Raw genomic sequence first — 27,060 nt, forward strand, 5'->3', positions numbered from 1 at the left:
ATACCAAAAAATCATAGATTCATAGAGTAGTTGAGGTTGGAAGGGACCCGAAGCTCTCTAGTCCAACCCCCTTCTCAAACCAGCGTCAACTAGAACAGGTTATTCAAGGCCTTGTCTGTTGGATTTTGAGTATCTCTAAGGATAGAGACTTGACAGCCTCTCTGGGCAGCCTGCTCCAGTGACTCATCACCCTCACTGGTGGTCAAACCTTAATTACTTTGTTTATGTAAAGTCATCACCATTATTAAACTTCCATGTAAACTCTTTTTAAGTAGAAGCAAACAAAATCAAGAGAATTTTTTTTTTGTTCTATAATTTTTAAAAGGCCAGTGTAGCTTCATTTCTTCTGCATATTATTTGTCCTCTCTTTTAAGTGCTAGGAAAAAAGCATTTTGAATGAGAATGATAATGCCAAGTCTGTATAGGTAGATTCCTCTGAGCAAAGAAACTTAAGTGTGGCCAAATTTTCAAATTCTGAACGCTTACTTTTTTTGCTGTCTGATAGGAATTAGTTTCAGAAGCGTACTGTTCTGAATCCTCTGAATTTAAATGGAATTAAAATTTAAAAAATCCACAACAAATCGGTGCTTTTATTTCATAGTTACTATAAAAAGAGATCAAGGAGCCAGAAGACTTGCAGGGAAAATAAAGATATATTACAAGAATCCCCAAAATAAACGTGTCTGTCCTAATCATGCTGTTGAAAACTTCACTGTGATTATTTTTATAAGCTAACATAATCTTTACTAGTAAATCTTGCCTCTTTATTATCAGCTGTTTTGTAAATGTGAATGCAAGTAACTTTTCCAGTTAATCAGCTTTAGATGATTTGCTAAAGTTCTTCTAGCTACTACACAACAGGAGATTTCAAACACTGAAAATAAATTGTTAAATTTTTTACCATGCTTCTTGAGTAGTGTTGGTACACACACGTGAATTCTTGTAATTAAAAAAAGGATTTGGAGGCAGGGAGGATAGGGGAATTTAGTAGGTATTTTGCTGGTTAAGTGTGAGATTATCTTTCAGAAAAAGCATTATCTGTTCTCAAGAAAGTTTGAGTAATTGCTGATAAGTTACCATTCATTTTTGGGATGGTATACTTTTTGCCCCCCTAGTAAATGCATAAAAAGAGTCACAAAGCTTATAATGGCAGAGGTCATAATTAAGGCATTTCAAAATGGTTTTTTTTTTGCCCTGTAGCTACTTTGTCTTTAATTTAAAGCCAGATGAGAGTTTATGACTACTCTAGGTTACTCTATGAAATGTCTGACTGATAGGCCAAAAACGTGGTTTTTTTAAAGGTCTATAAAGACAAAAACTGTACTTCAAAGTATGCATACATGATCTGAAGCAGAGGGAAATTAGGAAAGGATGCCAGTACATCAGTTAAATAATGAGAAGGTTAACAGGACAGTTGATTCTCAGTTTATAGCTGTTATCTTGCTAGTATGTTTTGGTTGGTGTTTTGGGTTCCTTCCACCCCCAATTGGGATGTGTATGTGTATATATAGGCATGATATTCTGATTCTGCCTGAAGAAGTGGTACAGGTGCGTGGTGTCGTGACAGAATTTCCTGATAATAAGGGTTTTATAACTTTAGATATTTAATGGTTTGGTGGCATTGTACTTTCAGTTTAAAGGATGCATCAGAGACAGTCTGTAATTACATGGCTTGAATTACTGCTCTACCTTTTTAAGTACCATCCATATAGTAAAAGAATAACACAGGAAATGCTGCAGTTTGTGGTGTTGATATAGAATATAGCTAGTTTCCTTAGTTATGCTTACTCTGAGGTAGCTTTTGCTACCATTGTCCAAAAATTATGATTTAAAGGAGAACAGTCTCTGTCATCAAAAACAAGTAATAGTCACCACGTACAGAAGGAGCTTGAGGCATTCAGGAAAGCCATAACATATGACAATCTGATGAGTACAAGACGATAATCCTTAGTCCCAAAAGGATGGGCCAGCATGTTCAATAGAGTGGCAAAATACTCTTAGCAGAATGGATACAAGCCTGCATCATCTACATGTCAGTAGTCCAAAACAGATATGAACAAGTGGAGTACTGTCAGTCTTGCAGTCAGCATTTAACACCATGAGAAAAATCTGCAGAAGTATCTCTAGGTAATATTTAATTCTGTAATTACATTTTAAATTCTTCTTCTGGCTTTAAAATACATGAAAATCAGTGACTTTATAGTTTCAAGGTCACACAATTTCTGTCCAATATGCAAACTGAAGACATCATATATGCAGGACAAACTTGCCCAACACCGTATTTCTCCCTTTCCATATGTTTTTCAGTAATTCCTAAAGGCAACTTTTTTGTGAGCTAGGGGAGGAGAAGGAATTTGAAGCTGCTGAGGATAAAAAAATTCTCTTTCTGTACTCTAGCTACTAATTTTTTGGTGCGAATTAAGCACTGATTCCTTTTTTATTCAGAATTTCTCTTTCAAGGCATAGTACAGAAATAATTGCAATTTGCGTATCTGTATTATATGAAAACCTGGTGTAGTCATGAGGTTAACCATCTGTTTTGGATTACATGACTTCACTGAATATGAAATGGTAAAGTGGTGATCATCATAATTCTGATGTTGTGATACAAATATTTATTGAAGTGCCCTACTCGCTGAAATAGATGGGAATTAGTTACCTAGGTACTTTTTAAGTTTAGGTCATTAGTATTCTACTCCTTGTCAACAGTAGTTCAATGTCAATAGTATGTAATTCTGGTGTAAAACTTTTTCTAGGTTTAAAACAGAACGCTATATTGTGACATTTTCACTGATATTTTCATCACACTAATTTTTGGCAAAACCTGTTTTTTCACCTGTCAAAACAAGTATGCGTTGCATACTTTGCATCCGTGGACAAAGGAGGCATCAATATTAAAAATACACTTCCTGGTTTATTTCCTTAACTGAAAGACTATTTGGTTATAACTTAAGATTGTTTTCCCAGTTACAAGTTTAAATTCTAGATCTATACATGTGTTCTTTCCACATTTAGCAGATACTAAAGCTGGAGATAAACAGTATGACAGCAGCTTTCTGGCAGACGGTTGTATGCTATTCAAAAATGAACATGCATAACCATCTCCAAACAGGATAAGAAATTACACTCAAAATGTGTAATTTCTTGTACGTTTGATGGAATTGGTAACTGAATCAACCAGTTAAACACATGAAACTTGAACTATATATATCATGTCAACTAATATAATAAATATCAACTATATAAAATATCAACTAGTTTTATTATGAAGGCACTTTTATTTAAAAGCAAAGCAGCATTAAAAGTAGATACTGGGCTAGGTCCTTATTTGTTAATGTTCATTCTGCATGTGCAAAGGAATCAAGTCATCTTAGTCAAGCCTGAGGAAAATGAGAATGAGAAAACAATACACCTCACCCTGCCTCCTGCCATCCAAGGTGGGTAACAAAATGAAATGTAACAGGATTGTTGCTGTCATCAGTTTCTTGAGTACTACAGTTACTTTAGGATGTATAAAACCAATTATGACAGGTACAGCTAGAGGACTTAGTAAATCCAAGAGGTGTGTACCTAGAGAATAAGGTAACGTATTGGCAAAGTAACAAGCAAACCTGTATGTTCATAACTGCTTGTCAGCTTAGTGCAGTTTTTGGACACTGTTCATCATGTAAGTTTAAGCAAATGTGACTGCAGTATAACATCTATGCAAATATAATACACGATTCTGTTTAAATATTTCATTTTCTAGCTACTGAAATTGTCCATTTTCAGCAGATTCTGTTCCATTCTTTGAAACTGATCATTTGTTTGGCCCTCTGCTATTAGTGCCAATTCTTGCTCCTGTTGGAATTTTAAAAATACAGCCTCAGTGAAGTTTTTGATTAACACACAAAAACCTTTATGTAAAGGGCAATCTTTTTTCCCTCAATCAAAAAAAAAAAGACTCTTAGAACAGTTTTGTTATCTCACTTCCTTAGTAGCATCAAATTCCTCCTCTTCCTCTTCCTCATCTTCATCTTCCTCCTCCTCTTCTTCTTCATCTTTTCTTAGCATACTGCTGGAAATCTGCTAAAACAAAAACCCAACAAAAGTAAGTCAAGTGTTAGCTCTCCAGAAAGAAAAAGAATTCTCTGTTGGCATTTCCAGTCTAAGTACTTGTAGCTTTTTCGTTCAGGGGGAGGGGAGTTGTTGTTTATCCCTTAACCCTTCAACTTCTAGTAACATGCACAATGCCAACAGAAGGATACATAGCACAGAACATAAATGCAGTAATGATTTTTAAAAGCTAAAAAAGTCCTCATAGTACTGAGAACTATTATAGGGTAGGGAAAACTATGCATCGATTGAATTAATGTTAAAAATCAACAGGATGCAAGTCATTTTTTTCTGGGTTGGTTGTTAAGACAGCAGGCTGAAGATGAGTATTAAGGCATAATCTTATCTTGAGGACATCAAACCTCTTCAGTTAAATGAAAAACTCGACACTATTGTGCTGTAGGCTGTGTTTGAGAATAAATTAGACAAACTTTACTAGATGAGTCTTCATTCATATATGATCTTCTTTCCCTACCCATCAGCGCTTGCCCTTCAGAATGATACCGTAGTCCTTTTTTGGTTCATCAAATGTTAAAAACAAGTGCCAGCTGCCAAGCTTTCATCTGATCTGACAGATTCTGCCATCTATACTTTTTTCTAATGAGGGCTCAATTTAATTCCTACTGAAGATAGATTCTTCACAGAAGATGCAACATTTACAATTTAAAGTAGAATATATGTTTTTTTTCTTTCCCCATGAGAAAAGGAACATTAAACTCAAAGATAGTTATCCAAGTCATCTGGAATGCTTTTGAAAAATGGTTTTATGTGCAGCAGTTCTCTAGGGGCATCTGCAGCTCTAATTTTGGTTTTATTTTCTGAGTTTTCTCATGTACAGTGATATAATAAAAGCTCAGTATTGAAGACAAAACTTGCTTTAAAAAAAAAAAAACCCTTAAATGCTGGTTATTACATTGACTTCTGAGATTTCATAATTCATACAGCTATGTATATAACAGAAGTGTTTTGTGTGTGTATAAAGCAAAGTGCAGTCATTGAACTAATGAAAGCATGTGCTGGTTTTGGCTGGGATAGAGTTGATTTTCTTCATAGAAGCTAGTATAGGGCTATGTTTTAGATTTGTGCTGGAAACAGTGTTGATAATACAGGGATGTTTTCCTTACTGCTGAGCAGTGCTTACACAGGGTCAAGGCCTTTTCTGGTTCTCACACTGCCCCACCAGCGAGTAGGCTGGGGGTGCACAAGAAGTTGGGAGTGGACACAGCTTGGACAGCTGACCCCAACTGACCAAAGGGCTATTCCATACCATATGACATCATGCTCAGCATACGAAGCTGGGGGAAGAAAAAGGAAGGGGGGCACGTTCGGAGTGATAGTGTTCAAGAGCCCTGCTTTCCTGGAAATGGCTGAACACCTGCCTGTGATGGGAAGCAGTGAATGAATTCCTTGCTTTGCTTTGCTTGCGTGCGCAGCTTTTGCTTTACCTATTTAACTGTCTTTATCTCAACCCATGAGTTTTCTCACTTTTACCCTTCTGATTCTCTCCCCCATCCCGCTGGGCGGGAGGAGTGAGTGAGTCGCTGTGTGGGGCTTAGTTGCTGGCTGGGGTTAAACCATGACAATGCAGAAAAATCCTTAGTCTTGTTGATATTCACAAAGTACATAATTTAGCTTGAAGCAAATGCTTGCTTACTAATCTCTGAACATAACAGAAAATGGAATTAATCATTGGATGAAACTGGGTTAACTTCAGTCTAAATGCCTAAAACAGCAATCTTTCATTCTGTGAAAGAAGAAAAAGACAATGACACTGATTCGTAATTGGAGATTAAGGAGTGCTGCAGATTGAGCCTGTTAAGGTAGCTTCATTTCAATGGATAGACTTAATTTTCCAAGTTTTTTTCTAGTTAAGAGCATCTGAAATTCTTAAGCAGAACTGCAATCATATTACTGAATAAAAGCTCCTCCTTCCCCTTTCCTGAAATAAGAGCCGCTATTTTGGCTTTAAGGCTTTTTTCTGGTCACTACTCAAGTACCTCTGACCATGCTGTAATTAACTAAATAGTAAATTAAATATCACTGGTGGCAGTGAGGTGGTGGTAAGATGGCTAACCTAAGAACCAAACTGCATCAGAGTAAGGAAAGTGAGAAAGGAAATTAGGCAGTTTAAATCTGTGTTATTTTGCCATAAAGCTAGAACATACCAGTACTTGAAAATTTAATTTTTGATTGTATAATGCTGAAGAAATAATTTAATTTAAAAAATTTAATGGAATCTGATAATTTGTTGTTCATCATAAACAATTTTATGTGAAGATGAATTCTCCAAGTTTGCACGCAGGCGATGACTGTCCGTGCTTAAGCTGTTACGCTGCATGTTCACTGCATGTGCTACTATAAAAAGCATGGCAGTTGTCTCCTCGTGTCTTACACAGCTGGCAGCGTTGGAACACCTGGATGCAGACATTTTCAGCCATAGTTAAAATGATACTTTGCTGTCTTAGAGGGCAGGTGCAAAACAGTTGGCTAACATTAAATGCACGTGGATAAAACTTGTGTAAAGTTTGATTTAAAATATCTGGAAAAGGTCATTCTCTTCTGCTATAGTTCTGTCTAAAATATAGCATACCAACCTGAATCAGTAAAGTGAAATGCTGAAGATAAATTGCCAAGTAAAGTGCAAAATGAAGGGATTTACAAAGGATTGTTATGAAAACTTAAACAGCCTTTTCAGAACTTGTGTAAAACTAAGTATCTGCAATAGTCATGTTTAAAAGAAGCCCTGAACCCCTGAAGGGGTTTTCTCATAATCGGGAGCCATCCTATGAGAAACAGCTTTCCTGGTGCACAGAAATTTTCTCTCCTGATCATATTAATTGCATAGAAATGAAAAAATGCAAGTCATCTTGTACTGTCAGTGCAGCTTGGGACATTAATTCTTTCTAACCGGACTGCCCATTGCTCCTTTCCTTGTGCTATTATAGTACTGTCTGCTAAATGAAGTCTGGCAGGTAGGATGGAGAAACTAGCATCTCAATTGCTTCAGCTAGTCCGGGCGCAAGTTGAAAACAACTACGAAAGTCAAGGGGGCAAAGAGTTGAGGGACAAAAGCATTACGATGGACACAAAAATATCAGTGGCCTCTGCAAGTTCCTGCTTTTGATAATTTAGCATACAGTACTCCTTCCAGAATACTCACTCCAGGAGTAAGTGACAGGACACACTTAGATTATCATTAGACATCACATTAAGGCACCAGAACTTTAAAAGGAGGTAGCTCTTTGTGAAAAAATGAATCAAGCTCAAGGAGTACTTTTTTAATATGGAAATAATACAGAAAGGTAGTCCACAGAACCAGAAATAAATTCAAGGATGGTATGTGCTAAATCCTCTGAAAGACAAGTATTGTGTCACTGGTAGTTTATCCCATCTGGAATGCAGTGACTTCCCACCCCCCACCTACAGGTTAGTGTTTTTGTGTGCGTGTGTGTCCGTCCCTAATAGTGTTAGTCTGTGTGATTCTGCGAACTGCTTACCATATTATTTATACTGCTTTAAACTGAAAATTCCAAAGTACTGCATTATGGTTATTGAAGGATTATTATGTAGCATGGAACCTTTGGGAGTGAGAGATCCACAGAAAGGTAAACCAAGTCACCTGAAGTTTTTTCTGAACACAGCATTTTTTGCTAGCGAGATGTTCGGTGGGTTCCAGAGATCAGAGCCCTTAATGTAATTCAAGGTCCTGATCCTGATGCAACATACTATTTGCAGAATCAGAAAGGGCAGCGTGGGGGATGTGCAGAACAAGATGCCAGCCTTTTCTTTACTGCCTTATAGTAGCTGCATTAGTAGCGTGTTCCACCCCCATTTTTCTGCCGTGTGATCCTCCTCTGCAGATACCCTGCATAGCCCAGTAAGATGACATTATTTTGAAATGCATTGCAGTTTCCCTCTAGGTCTAGATGACCTCCCATTCTCCTCAGACATTCCAGTGAGAGGTTATGAGAACATTAACATCTGAAGTTACAGCTAAAAGAGAGGTCTAGAAGAGTAAGGTAAACCTGCAAGTTAGTCAAAATGGAGTTCCAACTCCGTCTGAGAGAAATCACAGTGTACATACAGTCAGTTTTCTGTTGTTTTGGGTTTTTCTGTTTGGGTTTTGGTTTTTTGGTTTTTTTTTGTTTTGTTTTGGTTTTTTTTTAAAAAAAAAAAGAGAGTCCAAAACATAGCTAGCTGTGGCACCTCAAAGTAATTACAGATACTTCTACCCTTGGTACAGTTTCACAGCACTGCAGGAAGTTCTCAAGGAAGATGGCAAAAGATTTTTGACAGCTTCCCCTGGTCTTCAAGAAATGAATGGGTGAACATTTTCTGAAGTAGCTTGAACATGAAATTTGCTCGTTTGATTAAGGACAGGCAACTTATTCAAAATCAAGGCGGGTCTTCATGCAGTGAATCACTGGGTTCTTTTATCTTTTCAGATGGCACGACTCATACATTCAACAACAGAATAACTCAACTGTAATAACTGATCCTTTCTGTGTTGACAGCAGAGAAGGGGTAATGGTGTGTATGAAGTCAAGAAAACTTTTTAGTATTACAATATCAATGCATGATTCTATCCAAAGAAGAAAAGTAGGATGCGTACATTTTAAATTTGGCCACCTTTGTCTTTAACTGGAACATGGGTAAGAATCATCTTAGTTACATAATTAAGGCTTCAATAAAGAAAAAAATAATTTAGCCATTTTGCAATGTCTGCAAGTTTACTTCTGCAAACAAGTGTCACAGATTTTTGCAAGGTAGCTGGTCCAAAAGCAGTGGCACTTTCTCCATCTGTTTCACTTATTTTTATCACCCTCTTTTTCCTCACCTGCTCTGAATTTTCAGAGTATAAAAGGAAAGGTCTGTTGGTCCTGGGTTTGCTCTGCTGCTAGGAGGTATCACTAGTCTGAGTTAGGATCTGGTAGAGAATCCACACTCTAGGATCTGGATACTGAGACTAAGAATATGCAAGTGTTATTTGAAGAATGTCACTTCTGTTTCCAATAAGGTCCTAGATCTTTTCTCTGCAAGATACCCCAGTTTGTTGATGAAAGAAATAGTATTGCTGGAAATGGCATTTTTCAAAAGTAAACAATGCAGCTTTAAAAGCTGATTTTGTTTTTTCCTCAAATAAAAATGATAGTTAGAAGCTGCATTATCAAAAGCTTAATATGATCTTTATGTCCTTGGAAGTCTCTTTACCTTTGTAACTGTCCTGAACTGGGTAAAGATAGTGGATCCATGTACATGTACATTAGCTAAGGCTCTACTTAAGGCATTCTTTTAGTACAGTGATCTTAGCATTTCATTTTTCTTTCTTACCTGTACTGTCCTCAATGAAGATTTTAAGGAGCCAGTTCTTTGCAGGGGAGACTTTGAATTTGCACGAACTATGTCTAAGCGAGACTGATAGTCTGGTGGATAAAGTGAGCTCCGAAAAACCTGTTCAAATGAAGAAAGCTGTGATTTGGGTGCCATGATACAGCTCGCAAGCTAACAGTCACCAACACTGAAGCCAACAAAAATGCAGCATTGGACAATTAAACCTGCTCTAGAGATGTGCACCAACTGTGGTTTGGATTGATCACTTTTAGCTGAAACAACATCCTTGCTCAACCTGAGACATATCAACACACTTATGTGGTCCAAGTAAACATTCTTCAGAGATCTGAGGGTATTTACAAATGGAAAACTGCAATGGTTTCCCACCAACATATGTAGCTGAGTTTCAGGCTAACCTAGAGGTATGAACCCCAGCAACTCCCTTCAGGCTCTCCATTTCTTGGAGAGATGAACTCTTAGCCCCTTCACAAACAAATACTTGCTGCATCAGAGAAATTTTTCCCAAAATGTTCAGGAGACGTGGAGCTCAAGAAAAATTTGGGAAAACCCTTAGAATATAGGGGAGACTGTAATATCCATTATATTTACAAGTTCTTTCCAATAGCCAAAAAGAGTAAATTATAAGACTAACAGCCCGATACTAAAAACAATAAAGCTATTTGTGCAAGACTTTAAAGTCAAGGAGATGGTAGAATTATGGTCAGTCGATATTTTTATGGAAAGTAAATATTGTCCAATTAACAGGAAACTTAAAATGAGATTAGAAATTCAGTTGTGAAAGTATCGACTTAAAGGATATTTTCAAATTGGTGCCACATGACATTTTAACTGTGAAACTAGAATAGTACAAAACTGCCACGGTGTAGTTTAAATGAAGTAAAAATACCAAGTAGTCTCAAACGTGACTGTAACTGAAGAATCATGATTTTGTATGTCTTGCACTAACTGAATACTGCCATCCTTGGTCCTGAGCTATGTCATGGAAAAAATAAAATTAGGACTGATAAGATTTACAAAAAGACTGAATATGATCCAACTTTCTTGATAAGTTGAACACATACACACAACATGTATTTCAATGATAGTAAGTTTAAAGGCCCAACATCCAGAAGAACTGCAAGAATGAATAAAGGACTGAAAAACGTGTCTTGGGAAAGAGAGACTGTAATTCAGAGAACAGAAAGGGCGACTTGAAAGGAAGCTGTAACTGCCACAAGGCACAAAAAGCAATTTGGTAACAAATGCCTCTTAATTCTAGAACAGCATAATAAAAAACTGAAAGATGAAAACAAGGAAACAAAACTCAGAATAGAAAGGAGAGAGAGATTTTTAATGAAGTAATCAGTCTTTAGAACATCTTATCAGAGCAGTGTAAGATTTTCTCTTACTGTGCATCTTTACAGCGAGATTCACTGCAGAGGACTATGATTAGCTGAGCCTGGAGTAGCAGTTAATTTAGGAAAAGTCTCTTATCTGTATTTTGTGGGAAAGATTAGATTGCCACTGCAGCAGTTCTCTGTTTTGAAAAATCTCTCAGTTTATAAACCTGTATGCTCTAGCTGGAGAAGTGCAAAAAAGGGCTCGGTATACATATGAAGTTTGTTCTGGGAACCTGAAACATATGTTGCATTTCCTACCTGGGACATGTATAGCCCCAAAGTGTGAAAGCTGTTTTTGTGTAGTAAGTAAATTGAAAAGCAAAATCTTAATCACTCTTACCTCTAAATCTTCGTTTTCATCAATATTTTGGATATTTTGGTAGGCAGCAGTATATATCTCTAAAGCTTTCCCATGGAATAACATTTCAATAGTTATAAATTCAGAAAATATGTTCTAAAAGCAAATGAAAACAAAGGTTTTCTTAATGCAGTAAAGTACATTACCACTTCAAATACAAGAAATTACTGAATTCTGTACTTGGTATTTATATGATACAAATAACTGCATGATATCTAGTACATCAGCTCTAGTAGTCAGACCTGAATTTTAGCAATTAAACATAAATGCTGGCTGAGCTGTCACTTATGCAGTTGTCATTTCATACTAAATTCTAAGTAAACACTTGAAAAGGAAAGAGGAGAATCATTAGGAATAAATAAAGTGTTACGTTGAAAACTCACTTGATATTCCCTGATATGTATTCGCAAGATATAGTCGGTGGATTTTTGCTTTATTGATGGCAATCTTTTTTAACAGGTTGGGGATAATTTATTTGTAAATTCTATACATATCTATAATTTACAGATATTTATTTTATATAATAAAATATTCTTTATACGTAAAACACTTAATGATGACATTTTCAGAACTCACACAATTTTTTTCCATATTACTCGTAACATCAAGTAGTGGTTGGTTTGGTTGGGTTTTTCAACCATCTTTCATTCTTTCCTATTTAGTCTTTTTTTTTTTTTAAATAAAAAAGTATCTCACTTCAGCAATTTTATAATTAAATTCATGATCACATAATGCAAGTGCTTTTCAGTCAACTATAGTCTTTGGGACTTAAGCCACTTAAATGTTTGACATTAAGAGAGACATGAAAGCTTTGATTACTTGCAGTGACTGAATACTTTGTGCTTTCTGCATCAGTAAAACTTTTAACTGCAGTAACCTACACAAATTTCAGCATGGATAAATATATTATTTACTTATCACTATTTCTGTTAATTTTGCTGATATTAATCCACATAGATCATTCCACTAACAAACACAGCTACCAGCAAAGTAGAATACAGCAGCTGTTGGAAGGTGCAGATGCTAAACAATTGGATATAGGAAAATTCTGAATTCAATAAACTGTAAGAATAATGAACTGATTTTTTAATTGCAAAGTTCATGATATTTGCATTATGAAATATTCATGAATACCACAAGATTTGTATTTATGTAGGCTTAAGTTAGTACTAAATGTTGCTAATCTTGCCGAAGACTAACTATAGTCATTTTATTATGCAAGATGAAATGTGATGTCATATACTGAAATGTGAGCATACATACTTTTATGTCCTTTATTTTCTGTTTCTCAAAATTATCAATGGTTTCCTCTAACTGGCGAGTTGTTCGAGTTGCATCCAATGAAGCTCTCTGCAATTCACTTTCAGCCTGGTAAAGTAACACAAAGGTGAAATTAGTCCTGTATTTGATACAAAGATATTTGCTCTAATTGCCACGAAAACATTTAAGTCTGGGTTTTCAAAATATTACACATCTGTGTTACTGTATTTGTAAATTTGTTTGTAGCTTAATGGACAAATAAAGATGCCTTCTACACCATTGTGACTTTGATCTGAAACATGAAAAATGACTAGCTCTAGCCAGTCAGGAAAGTCTCACTGCCCTAATCCATTTTCTGTAATAATCATCCGCTAATTCCACTGAGCCAGCGCTGATGACACAGTGACTGGGTTCAGGGAATTAACCCAGTACAAGGGTTTACCCTTCAGAAAAGTTTTTTTTTTTTTAAGCTGGTGTAAAGGAGAGGGCAGGAGTGCACAGACCAGAATGCTGGATGAGTTGAAAAGATCACCCTTTATTTTCAAGTGCAGATCAACCTGCTGGGTCTAGAACAAATCTTTTCCAATGTCATGTGCTGAACCTCATCTTACTAAGTTTTTATAAATTATTTAAATAGACAATAAAGCAGCAGCTGGAACTAATGCACTTCTCCCATAAGTACCTCAATCAGCAGACTAGAGTTAATACCATTTTTAGATCCAAAAGCATTTCAGGTATTTTATATTTTTAGTATTTTTATACTATTAAAACATTTTATAAAAATCATCTTCAACAGGGCACTGGGAAGGGGACACACCAACCGATCCCTAATGCATAAACACAGTTTTTCTTATTTTGTTACTACAAAAAACATTTTAGATATGTATTTTAATTAGCTGTAAGTATGAACTGTATAAAAGTGCACACTACTATTTAAATAAAGATATTGAAGCTATTCTGCTTAAGTCTGAGAACTGTGTACTATTACAAAATAATGATGTAAAGATGTAAGAGCTTGCTCCTGAAGACTGCAAAATTTGGGTCTGAACTTATTTTCCACACATTACTGGTCAAACATCATAGACTAGTCAAGACAGTACTTATTTACAGGCTCTGTCAGTGAGTATCATCAGGCAATCTATCCTGTCCTGCGATTTGGAAATAGTATATGGATCAAGTAATTGTATCTTACAATCAAGTCGTAGGATTCTTCCCATTTCTACACCACTGCAACTTAACTTTTTTTTAAAAACGGAAATAGACACCACAGGCCCGGTTTCCATGATGTAGTTTTTAGTGTTATATGTATATGGAAACCTAAGGCATAAGGCATGCTCTGTCACTTCTTGTTTGATTAAAATCTGGTAACCTTATATTACAGGATTATCAATTTGAAACAATCTCCTTACAAAAATGGTTTAAAGTCATTGACACAATTCTGCCATTACTGGGCAAACAAAATTGGTAATGATCTTTAGTAGTACGTAAGGTCACATGTTCATCTCCCTTTCTTGATTTTGCCCAAAACACAGGCAGGAAACAGAGTACGAAAAGACATTTTGTGTATTCTCAATTATTACAATCAGTCACTATCTGTAAATGAAGGCAGCTGTTATGCATAAGCAGCCATTACACTACAAATACAGTATGTTAGTTCTATGATAATCAAATATATCTTCTCAATCCTTTAAACAGACTGGCCAGATTTTGTGCACAGATGCGTTGGGAAAGGAATTTTGTTTGTTGTAGAGTGACACGTCTAAACTTGCAGAACCCGCGTAGTTTGCACAACAGCAGTTTGATATTTTCTCTTATGAAACACACACCTGTGACTGGAAATATTAGTTAAGGAAAAAATGGCAAAATAACAATATTCATAAAAGTATCTGTTTTCACTTCTACTTTTAATATATTGTGAAGTATTTACCTCAGATATTTCAAAACTTCTGTATACTTGGAGGGTGCTATTATTATGTTGCCTGAAGCTTACTGCTGTAAGACATTACTTACAGTTTATTATAGCTTTGCTACAATTCAAGTATCCAGGCCAGAATATTTCAGGACATCTGTTTGTCTTGGACTGAGGGTTTGGTTATTTATTTATTTATTTATTTAAAAAAAAAAAAAAAAAAAAAAAAATCAGACCACCTAGGTAGGCCATTTCAGAAAAAGAAAAACCTATTTTTATTTAAAAAAAAAAATCTGGTAAGGTTTTCTTTTCAAAACTGTACTACCCCCACATTTTATAAGATGGACTTGAAATCTGCGAGTGAGCATAGATCCTTTGCTATCTGTGGCCAGAGTCATTAGCTGCTGAAACATCACAGTTGCTCAAGAATAAGAGAACCACTGCTGGAGCCTAACAGCTATGCTAACGAACATGGTGAAGCCTCTCTCAGACTTAAAAGCTGACCTGCATACATCCTCAAAAGCAAACGAACATATTCCTGGTCCCAATACTTTTTATGCATTTTATGTTGATCATTTTAAAATGCAAATGTGTAGCATTTGGTGCCTTTGGCCATATGCAAAACCAGACTGTACTGAGATTTAATAACTCTTCAGGCAAAGTCTTAACTACAGAAAACACAGGTGTTACAAGAAGCTAAGCCACAGAAGGGTATTTGGGAGTAGCTTAGCAAAGAGACAAGAAGAAACAAGCTAGGTGCCAGCCATATATGCATGAAATCAACTGGGAATTAGCGTAAGAGGGAGAAAAATGGGACCAATCTCCCTTTAGGGAGAATAGCTTACTGTTATCATTTACTCCCTTAATTCTGATGGAAGAGAACTCTGCATCACAGCTCAAGTTCTAACCCTATGGCTGACATCTGTGTGTCTTTGTTACATGAGGAACTCTAATTAGTCATCACTTGATTTAACTGACTTGATGAATATTAAATGGGAATTCTTTGGCAGAGACAAAAATAAAATGTAGTTCTCCTGGGTGGCATTTGACCATCACAATTATTTTCGCTCTTTCTGCAGTCCCATGCCCCAGTCACTGGAAAGATCCTAATTTCTGAAATTAAGTTGATGAAATCCTACAAAGAATAGGACTGCTTCACTCCTGAGTCCAATGCTAAAGCGCAAGAAAAAAATAAACAGAACATCATCACGAATTTAAACGCTGTATCATAATACATAGGCATAAAGGAACTCAAGTAGGATTGCCTTGATCCCCTTTATTTTGGCATCTCCTAGATTCTGCTTGCTTCAGAATTTGAAAATTCAATGAGATTTTAATGGAAATCCTGTGGAGGCTTCATTCTTCCCTCTGTGATACAGAATAGTACACTGGGGAGGGTCACTGGTCTTTTGAAAGGAAGAGCAATCTGGTTGAGTATTCTACTAACAGAATAACAACTTTTCCTTTCACGCTTCATCTCACAGCTGGAGGAAACTCTTACCCCATCTAGGTACGAGAAAGCACAACAACTACCAAAATGAGAGGGAGAAAAACAATAAAACAAAAAAATCCACAGAAGTAAAAAAGGAGTTGTCTGATGACACTTCTTTTCAAAAACCTCCAATCTACGCCTACCTCTCTTGCATAAACACATCAAATACTTTGTAGTTTCTTTTCAATCAAAAAGGGAGTGAGTAACAAATATACAGCATATAACATGAGCTGTAACTCCTCATAAAGTTTGAGATTCAGCATCAACATAGGAAAAAGTCCCTCTAAAGAGCATTCTTCTCTTATTTTCTAAACACAATAGTTTAATTCCCAAGAAATTTTAAGAATATTTCTTATAGCCACTAGAAATACAGGATACAATAATGTGTCGATCTGATGGATTCCGCTGACGTGTCTTTTCCAGTTGAGATAATTGCTTGGCTTCTCGGTTCTTTGCCGTTAAAGTTGCTTTAAGATCATCCTGAAAATAGAATGTTTTAGACATGTATGAAATAGATCTAGGATAATACAAAATGCATTTTTCTTCATACATGCATTGCTTAGAAAACATGAACAAAACTTCTGCTGTAAACAAAACCAGATTTTACTGATCTTACCCTGTTAAATGATCCCCTGAAACAGAAGTCAGTGGGGACCAAGAGTTTAGCACCTTGCACAACTCTCTGTAGCACACGCTATAATTTAAAACATGGGGAAAAAAAGAAAAAGGTATTTTACAGCTTTTCATGAAAAGTACAGTAGATCACCAAATGCTGAGATCCCCAAAGCAGTAAGAAGACAGGCCCATTCCAGGCTTAGCAATGGAATAAAGGTGGCACTTGGAAATAAAAAGTGGCATCAAATAAATCAGTAAGAAAAAAACAAAACAGGCAGCAGTCAGTGCCAATCAGAAGTTATGAAGAACATAGAACTGCTACACAGACTTTAAGGTACCATAGGAAATCCATGGCTGAAAGGGTTAAACGGCATATTTATATATGCCTTTACTAAGGTGTTTAAATTCATTTGGAACAAAATACATCCTAGTAGTGATGTAGCTGGAGAAGATGAAACTTGCTGATCTAGAAAAGGCAGAAACTGTTGATAAATATTTTTGCTCCTCATTTCCAAAGGAGAAGTAGGATGTACTTCTAGGAAGATCCGCGACAATTTAAGAATGTTTACATACCATTCTCGAATTCTTGTTCATGCTATAAAACTGTGTTTTACAAATAGTTTGGCATACATGGAATCTAAAATTGCCAGTCAGATATGTATCATTCCATTGACCCTGGTATGGGAAATTACATTAATTTTGATGGCTCTAGTTTAAAGGAGCAGTACCTTAGAACAAGCAGAAATACAGCCCAAAGGAATTAGGTCTAACAAAATCTGAGGCAGGAGTTGGGCATGCATTTCAAACCATCATTTCCTCTAAAAAGAGCAGTTCCCATTTATCTACCACTTCAGAACAGAGTGGATTAAAGCTATGAAAAACTGTAATCTCAAGAAGCTGTCTGTGCTCCTTCCCTGGATTTCAGAATTTTAACATGGTTGTATGTCTCCTTCACCCAGAAAGACATGCAACCAAGAATGCCCCTCTTACAAAAAGTTCTGCGATCCTGTGACAAGATCAGTAGTCAATGACAAGCGCAAGTGTGCCAAGTTTCAGAGTGCCGTGTTTCTTCAATAATGAGTCAGTACACGAGGTCAGGATCAAAACACGCAGTTTCTTCCTTGTTTCTATCCTCACTGTCTGTTTGTATGTCCTTGTGTTTACAACTGTCATTTTGCTTCATCTTTAGGGACACAGAGCTGGTTTCTGATAATAAAAAGAACTGCATCTTCAGCCCATCAAACCTGATTTTGCTGCTGTTCTTTCAAAAGGGCATTTACAGCACCTTTAAGGCCACCTGAAAGACTTCTGGAAAGGGCTTTCTCCTTTATGAAAACCATGTGGCTGCAAGAAAAGCAATAACAGAAAAAAAATCTTTTATTGCTTTACACTTTAAATTTTAAAGGCAGAGAAAGAGAAGAGAAAAAGATATTTATTTTTGCCATAGAACAAAGCAGTTTTGTATCTAATGGTCACAGCTGCATGCTTAGTGTTATTTAATGACTGGGCCCCGTTAACAGCACTGACTTTCTAGGCCCATTTAAAACAGTCAATCAGATTTAACACTGGGGCTGAAAGGGTTCTGACTTTCACGCAAAGTATACTTGAGAATGCTAACGGAACTGCTAGAGTTACCATTATAAAATGCAGTATTTTCTTTCTAGGACATAGTGACTCTGGAAGTCCCTAGAAGGGACTGCACTGTTCCCTTCTCTACCTTTGCTCTCTGTAGCAACAACAGCTATCAAACATACTTCTCTGCTAGCCAAAGCCTGACAAAGATTTGGTGGCTATAGTAGTGGGGCTATATACCAGTTTTGGATGTACAAAGATAGGGCACAGTTACATACACATTTTGTCTAGGATGTTGAAAAACTGAAAAAGGTGCAGAAAGAAACATAAAAAAATTCAAAAGCTGGGGAAATCCCATTATGGTGAAAGAATTAAGGTCTACATTATTAGCTAACTGAAAAGAATGAAAAATGCGTTTTATTAGCATCTAAATACCTTCATCCAGAAAAAAAGAGAGCATCACAGAGCTCTTTAGTCTCGGTGGAACATGTAATAAGAACCAAAGATTAGGGGAAGTCTTTCATTTAAAACAAAACACCACCATCAACTAACCACTAACTACCACAAACAGTCCTACATACCCCTCCAGTGTCTTCGGCCCAAGATTTGATATGGTTTTGGAAAATATGCTTTAATTACACCCAAGGAGAAATGGAATGGAATGCAATAGGCAGTGAGATAAAGGACAGGTACAGAGAACATAAAATTATTCTTAGTCCCTCTGGCTTTAAACTATGAATTCAAGTCACACAAGAACTCTGGTCAGCCAACTAAGTTCAAACCATACAGAAGTACAGCTACAGTCCATCCACCAGACAATGAGCTGGCAGATCCTCATCACTGTACTGTTACCTGCTGTGGTCACTGAAGTTATTAAAGCAAGCCAATCCTTTCTTCTGCAGGTGGATCACCTTGGTTTTATGATGTCCTGTTTCATATGAAGAAAAGGAACCAGGAACAGAGTTGCCAAAAAGCAGAAAAGTGAAGATTGAGATATAGAGCAATGAAACAGAAAGAAATCCTAAAATCCTACATTTAAGCTGCATTACAGGACAAGAATATTATGCCAGCTTCCACTGAAGTTGCCAAATCCTGCCCCACAGAGCTACTCTGCATAGTAAACCAGGACATGTGAATGAAACAATTTTATTGCATTAGCAGTTAAAGGAGAACACTAGTCTGATTGACCTGGGCCTCTTTAAAGCATTTAGTATCACAGGACATTGATATCTACCCCGTGGAAACAGCAACAGTTCTTTTTGGATATAGCACAAAAATAGTTTGTGCACGCCCTTGAACAGATCCACTAAGTAGCAGTGAGAACACCCCCTTTATAAAAAGTGCTACAATGACATATTCTGCCTGATTTTACTTAATTAGCTAATGTAGTTACAGGTAAAGAGGTCCTACAACTAGCACCCTGTGCTAGCTGTACGCGAGTGACGAAACTTCCTTTTTCACTAAAAATGTCCCAGTGCTTAAAGATGATAACTGAAGACCAGACAGCTGAAGTTTTAACCAAGGCTTATGGTAACGGGCAGGGGGGAAAAAAAAAAATTAAATAGCCTACATCTTTACTGAAGCCTCTCTTAGTTCAAAGGTACATTGATAAAATAGTTAATCCCATCTAGAGTTTAAGAATGCTCTTGTACTCCTCACTATAGCCAATATAAATATTATGTAATGCTTTCTGGCATTCTGAAAGGCAAAGAAAGACAACAGGGAATGCCATTCACTGTTGCAAGGGATGACCTGGCTTCTTCACTTGCTTCTGTCCTCAGCATTTACTGGCTATCAGTGGCCATGCACCTCAAAACAGTATCTTCAATGCTTCAGAAGCCCCAAGCACTGCTGTAGAGCTGTGTTGTCTCCTCAGCAACGCTACTGCCACAAACACATGAACCTTGTCTTCCACCCTCAACATTTATAACCTATAGAATACTCAGTCAGTTCTAGGTCTCACAAACTGGGTTTCAGAGTGACTATTAAGACACTGAATTCTAGGATACAGGCTCTATAGTCTACAACTTTGCTAAGGTCTACCAGACATAGTACCACTCAAGTGCAGGATGCATTTCCTTCATAATAGTTTCTCTAACAACCAAGTCAGGTAGCTGTGCAGTTAAGTTCCAAACACTGCACTTGGTTCTTCACCGTATGGAAGATACAAAACCAAAAACATATGAAAAAATGCTAGTTTGAGATGCAATGCCACAATGTACTCAAATTAACCATGATGAACAAGCTGTAAGATTTTTGTACGTAAAATACCATCAAATAATGATCATTTTACCTTTTGACTTATACAGATTATGATACAGATATATAAATCAATTATAGATTTGAGTTTACAGGATGAAGGTATCCTGTATGTAATATAGAAGTACTATGAAGAACTACTGTCATCCTATAAACTAGTATCTGCTTACTAAAATTTACTTGCTCAAGCTTATCCCTCCTGGAGGAAAGAAATTTACAGATATTTTGTGGAAATATTTCAAACCCCTATATACACACTGTTTCCAGAATATAGTGAATGAAGAAACCTCAGTTTTTCGTGTATCTTCAGGACATCCTGATGACTTTGCAGGACAGAGAGGGATTCAGGCCATTACCTATTTATCAGTTTCAAAAAGTGTCTTCTATGTTATGAACTTCAACACAGAACACAATCGTAAGTTAGAAAAGCTGTTAAAGGCAGCCAAGAGATGACTAAAAGCCAGAAGCATTACATGTTGTGGTGGGTTGACCCTGGTACCCACCAAAGCCGCTCGATCACTCCCCTCCTCAGCTGGACAGTGGAGAAAATATAACAAAAGGCTCATGGGTCGAGATAAGGACAGGGAGAGATCACTCAGCAATTTATTGTCATGGGCAAAAGAGACTTGACTTGGGGAAATCACTTTAATTTATTGCCAATAAAATCAGAGTAGGATGAGAAATAAAACCAAATCTTAAAAACACCTTCCCCCCACCCCTCCCTTCTTCCCAGGCTTAACTTCACTCCCAATTTTCTCTACCTTCTCCCCCAAGCAGCGCAGGGAGACGGAGAATGGGGGCTGTGGTCAGGTCAGTTCATCACACGTCGCCTTTGCTGCTCCTTCCTCCTCAGGGGAAGGACTCCTCACACTCTTCCCCTGTTCCAGGGTGGGGTCCCTCCCACAGGAGGCCAGGAGCCTGCTCCAGCACAGGCTTCCCACAGGGTCACAGCCTCCTTCAGGCATCCACATGCAGCCCATGGAGGACCCTGTGCTAGAGCAGGTGGATATCTGCTCCACCGTGGACCTCCATGGGCTGCAGGGGGACAGCCTGCCCCACCATGGTCTTCTCCACTGGCTGTAGAGGAATCTCTGCTCTGGCGCCTGGAGCACCTCCTCCCTCTCCTTCTTCACTGACCTTGGTGTCTGCAGAGTTGTTCCTCTCTCATATTCTCACTCCTCTCTCCGGTTGCATTTGCACAGTTTTTTTTTCCCCCCCCTCTTCTTAAATACATTATCCCAGAGGCGCTACCACCGTCACCGACTGGCTTGGCCTTGGCCAGCAGCGGGTCCATCTTGGAGCCCGCTGGCATTGGTTCCATTAGACACAGGGGAAGCTACTAGCAGCTTCTCACAGAAGCCACCCCCGTACGCCCCCACTACCAAAACCTTGCCACGGAAACCCAATACACATGTAATTCACCTTTTGGAACTCTGAATAATAATAATAATGAAAAGAATGCCATTATTTACAAAGAAAAACGTCCTGGATTTGCACTACCTAGGAAGTTTCACACTATTCACAATGCCTTTTTTTAGCATTTGCTTGTGCTCCAAGAGTCTGATTATCCTTGTCTTCACATCAAAGCTTTTTTCTCCAACATATATATAGCTTCAATTCAGATGTATTACTATATAATTTAATTAGACTGATTACTGCAATATGAAAAATCAGAACCACTCCCCCCTGTAAAGTAGAAGTTTTCAACTGATTGGCCATAACACCAAAACGTACATTGTGAGAAAACTGACGTTTAACTTACCCTTTTAAGTTTCACTATGGTCCCATAACTTTTCAGAGGTTCAACAACCTTGGCTTCAAGCCTGTCAACCTACAAAAGAAACCACAAGGTCATAAAAATCATCCGTGTCTATGGTGTACAGAAACAGGAAACCATTCACTAGTGACTCATATTACTAGGAATTTAGTCCATATATGCTGAAAATATAGTGTAATGAACATATTTTAAAAATATTTCAAAAAACAGAGTCAATTAAATTAACCAGTAAATCATTTGTATTTTGAGGACCGCAAGCTGATTTCTAGTGGAATTCCTTTTTCTTCATTGACAATACATCAGGATATATAAAACATGGAGATTCTAACAACTGAGTACTAAATACACCAAACGCTGTCTCTTGGAGATCTGTAGCCTTCTATCTAAAGTTAAAGATCAATGTATTTGCTCTACACTTGTTGATAAATTATCATAGAATCATAAAATGGTTTGCTTGAGGGACCTTGAAGATCATCTGGTTCCAACCCCCCCCTGCCATGGGGCAAGAGACACCTTCCACTAGATCAGGTTGCTCAAAGCCCCATCCAGCCTGGCCTTGAACACTTCCAGGGATGGGGCATCCACAACTTCTCTGGGCAACCTGTTCCAATGCCTCACCACCCTCATAGTGAAGAATTTCTTCCTTATATCTAACCTAAATCTACCCTCTTTCAGTTTAAAGCCATTACCCCTTGTCCTATCACTACGTGCCCTTGTAAAAAGTCCATCTCCAGCTTTCTTGCAGGCCCCCTTCAGGTACTGGAAGGCTGCTAGAAGGTCTCCCCGGAGCTTTCTCTTCTCCAGGCTGAACAACCCCAACTCTCTCAGCCTGTCCCCATAGGAGAGGTGCTCCAGCCTCATCATCTTTGTGGCCCTTCTCTGGACTTGTTCCAACAGGTCCGTTACGGACTAAGCCGTCTTTGCTGTCAAACATACTGTACAAAATGCAACACTTCTGTTCTTAAAAATAATGGAAACACTATCGTAGGTACTGAAAATATTAAATATACCAACAACAGATTGTGCAAAATGCATGAATGCTCTCACAGATGAGTGCATGTGAATTTTTGTTTCAGTTCTCCTAGTCAGAAAAACAGCTACATATGGTCAGACAGGTAATAGGATAAGACCTGCCTGCTTGTCAAAATTGACAGTACTGCTCAAGCAGCCCCAGCATAAGCTGTTGATGACTTTGGACCAGTGAGTCATCTGGCTCATTGCTGTTATGTCCAAATTAGGACGAGGTGCATACCTCTACTAGGAAGGGACAGACATTACGCTCTACTCTAAACTGGCAGTCACCAGTCAGCCAAAATCTATGCCAAATGAGCAAACATTTCTCCTTTAGTACACTCTATCAGTGCACTGTCAAACAATTTCACCTAAACTACCAATGGAATGGAATGGAACGGAATAGGGCAGTAAGGCTCTAAATGAAGCACGTGATAAGAACCTATGTGTGGGTTAGCTGGAGCCAGATGCATAAGAGCTTATGGAAAAAATTAAAAATTGCCCTATCCACACCCTTGGATTTCTTATTACTTCTTAAAAATCTGCCCATAAATACATTGTTAAAGATCCATGCGTATTTCTTGTTTTTCAAACCTGCTATTTAGTAGACTAGATACCTCATGGATTAACTTCTTTTAAAAGGTTTTCTTTTTCTACTTCATTAATATAGAAAGACAACTTGCAATGCTTTTTCTATTAAAAGAAAAAGTCCTATCTGAAAACATCAAGAATGTCAACTACTTTAGTCTCTTTTTAAAATTACAATGGTTCTTCACTTTTCAAAACTATAAATAGGAATTTTCTATGCCCTACTGAAAGAATAGAGACGTACTCCAAAAACTAGTTTGAGTACATGTGGATGAATTTATTTTTTCTTAAATCTTAGCATTTGGAATTCTGGATCATGTTACAGTTTGACTTTTGACTGGCCCTGCACACGTATGCGTAAGCGGCATAAACACCTTTCTTTATACTCTCACTTACCTAGCAGAAATGTGACTACACTGTCACACGTGGTCCAAATCAAGTTTGTACTTTTAGTGTTGAACTACAGACTTATGAAATCTACAGTGGTTCCCGACAGCACCTCAGAGGGGCTGACAGTGCCCAGAGAAGGATTCCAGTTAGTATTCTCTTCCATACTGCTTCTGATAACAGACTTGGCAAAAGGAAAATGACTGATTTTACCTCAGCCGCTGCTAGACAACTCAAGTCACAAAACTAAAAGAACACTTTATTAACCATAAATCATAATCCAAAGTCTAAGACCAACGAAAGACTTGCTCTGTCTCAAATTCTGTGAGTGCTCATACAGATAGTTTCACTGACTTCAACAGGACTAATCACAGGCAGTTTTCACTAAAGTTATTAGCAAAGTAAATAACGAACGCTTTTGCAGCCTATCCTGCTCTGCCACTAATAAATTTAAAACTGTTTTCTCCTATGTTTCTCTCATGATTGCAGAGTATATCTTTTCCCTTTTAATCACAGATAAGTAACCGAAAAGTTCAGATGGCAAACACAACATGTAGAGCTTTAATTTTGTACCTCTGCCTGGCGATAATCCTGAAGTCTGGAAAATTCATCTGCAAAGTTTTTCAGTCCAACTTTTAAGTTTGGTGTCTCTGTGGCTGCATATGCATATACTTCATTTACTAGAAGATCTGCTTTGTCTCGTAGTCTGGCAGTTTTGCGTACATATGCAGCAAATATCTGGCACAATTCACCAAAATGTTTTTCCACATTTGAAACAGCATCTTGTATTTGTCTAGTTTGATTGTCCCTGGATACCAAAGAAAAATAAGTGAAAAACTAAGAAGGGGACAAATGTTTACAACACATACAGAAGAAAAACTATATAATTACACTATTAATAATTTATACATGATTTGGACATCTCATTTCAGTACAAAATGGAAATCTACTCTTAAAAAGAGAATGTCATAACAGTCTGATGTAATACGTGCCTATTTATGAATGAATAACAAACAAACAAAGCAAGTAGGACTTATATTTAAAAATAAAGATCTAATAGAGGAAAACCCAAATCACAAAAATCAGCTCAGAAGTTTTTCCTCCTGTGGTTAAGCAAAAGCTCACTATTACTGTTGGTATTAATTACTAACACAGTGGTAACACCTGCAGGTCTCAAACAAGACTGGGTCACAGAGCTTCCTGCAAGAGTCTGCAATCTAAACAGATAAGTCAATGGCTGGAGAAATGAGGCAGTATAGAGCAAATCTGTAAAGATATAGAATGTTCTTTAAATTGTGAACAGGTACCAAACTGCTCCCGGTCAGCACTACAGAGGATAAATACCCCTGAGAATTAGAGAAGACAAGTGAATGGACACAAGTACAGAGGTGAAAACTCTAAAAAACACAGAAAGGACATTCATCACACCAACAAATTATTTTCTTTTAAATGACATTAATTTAATTCATTTTTTATTCAAACCAAATGCCTGTATGTTTCATTATTAATGATGATCTAGATAAGTAATTCTGAATTTTTAATTCATATATTTCACTTGATATTTTGCTTTCCTATTCCCACATCATTTGATGGTCTCGCTTTAGTTATGCTTGAGTGATACTATTAAACCAAATCAGTGTCAGTGAATTCATGCCAGTTGTTGTTGATCTGACCGAATCAACTACAGGACAATTTAGCTAACAGTGACTGCCAGATACTGAATCCTAAGAAGCCTCCGTGGTCTACATGAGGCGATTCATGTGAAGCGCTGGAATTCTCAGCAAAAGAATTCACTCGTACCACTGTCTTGGTGAGGGACAGAAACAAGAACTTCCCCCATATCCTTAAGCTACCCCAGCTCCAAATGCTGACCAATATTTAAATATTGACTTAATATCACAACACATGAAAATCAGAAAAATTGGAAGAAATTTAATATGTTAAGACCAAACAACAATGCAGTCAATTCAAATGAAGAACACCTTCCTTCAGGAACTCTTCAGGAAAAATATTTCAGGCCCAAGTTCTGCTACAGGCAAAAAAACAGTTGTGTTGCATCATGGCAAGCAGTCTAGAAGACTGTTCAAAAGAGATTTTGTTCAAAGAAAAAAAAATTCCAAGTAAGTTGTTCGGTCCTCCAGGATATGCTTGAGCATAGAACCATTTGAATAGGAAAGGTTTCATCCAGTGAGTAGGAAAGTAGGAGTCTCATTAAGTATTAATAAAGTTGTTTTTCAAAATTAATACTATCTGATAAAATCTTCAGTAAAAGGTACCTCTTTCCTATTTTATTGGAAGGTCTTCATGTCAGAAAGTGTTCCTTTCCCAGGGGGGAGCCTTAAGCACTTTTCCTCACCCACTTTACGATTTTGATCTCACAGTACTCCCATGCAAATAATATTTAATTTTGGGACATGAAACACTACATTTCCTTAAATGGGGGTGTGAAAAGTTGTTTTTTTTTTTTTCCCGTCCTAATCACTTGTGACCGCTTAGAGGTGGCCACAAAATTATCAGCGAGAGGCCCGATGAAGTTGGCAAGTCCCCACTTCACCTCTGCATAGCACACTAAGCCTCGAAAAGTTTCGCGGCCTTTGCCTGAGGAAAACAGAGGCGGATCCCCCACCCCGAGGGAGGCTGGCTGCCGTAAGGGGGACCGGGCCCGCATCGCCTCAGACCCCCACGCCTGACTGAAACGGGGCCTCCTCCCGTGCCCGGCAAGGCCAGGCGACGCAGCCAGCCCCCCCCCGCAAGCCCCCAGGAGCAGCCCTCCGGGGGACGGGCACTGACCCGCAACAGGCACCGAGGCGGCGGCGGCACCCCGGGGCCTCCCCTGCCCCTCCTCGCCCCGTTACCTGGCGTCCAGCCCGCGGCCCAGCAGCATCATGGCGGCGGCAGCGCCCCGGCGGGAAGGAGGGCGGCGCTCCGCGTGCGCTCGGTTTCCATGGTCACCGCCCGCCGCCCGCCCTCCCTGGGCCCCGCCCCGCCCCGCCCCGCCGGCAGTTG

General features: G+C 37.9%; 1 protein-coding gene across 2 annotated transcripts; it reads right to left on the bottom strand.

Moving 5' to 3' along the window:
* Positions 1-561: 561 nt before the first annotated feature.
* CIBAR1 (CBY1 interacting BAR domain containing 1) lies at positions 562-27,060 on the bottom strand. Of its 2 annotated transcripts, none has more exons than XM_087750065.1 (8): positions 26,910-27,060; positions 24,628-24,862; positions 22,054-22,122; positions 16,224-16,325; positions 12,448-12,552; positions 11,167-11,280; positions 9,427-9,546; positions 562-4,065 (listed from the first exon to the last, which is right to left on the bottom strand). In XM_087750065.1, exons 1-8 carry the CDS (start codon positions 26,939-26,941, stop codon positions 3,961-3,963), a joined length of 882 nt encoding a protein of 293 aa, XP_087606191.1. In that variant the 5' UTR covers positions 26,942-27,060; the 3' UTR covers positions 562-3,960. The 2 variants fall into 2 exon arrangements, with proteins under 2 accessions (XP_087606191.1, XP_087606180.1); XM_087750054.1 differs by having other exon boundaries at positions 562-4,068.

This window comes from Nipponia nippon, unplaced genomic scaffold (genome assembly GCF_047370975.1).
Source record: "Nipponia nippon isolate SJK-2023a ecotype South Korea unplaced genomic scaffold, ASM4737097v1 scaffold_1, whole genome shotgun sequence".
Lineage (NCBI taxonomy): Eukaryota > Metazoa > Chordata > Aves > Pelecaniformes > Threskiornithidae > Nipponia > Nipponia nippon.

Coding starts and splice junctions, on each gene's coding strand:
- CIBAR1 (XM_087750054.1), bottom strand. CDS start 26,941: ATGATGCTGCTGGGCCGCGGGCTGGACGCCAG. Junction 16,326..22,053: donor CCATAGTGAAACTTAAAAGG/GTAAGTTAAACG, acceptor TTCTATTTTCAG/GATGATCTTAAAGCAACTTT. Junction 12,553..16,223: donor CATCAGATCGACACATTATT/GTATCCTGTATT, acceptor TTACTTTACCAG/GCTGAAAGTGAATTGCAGAG.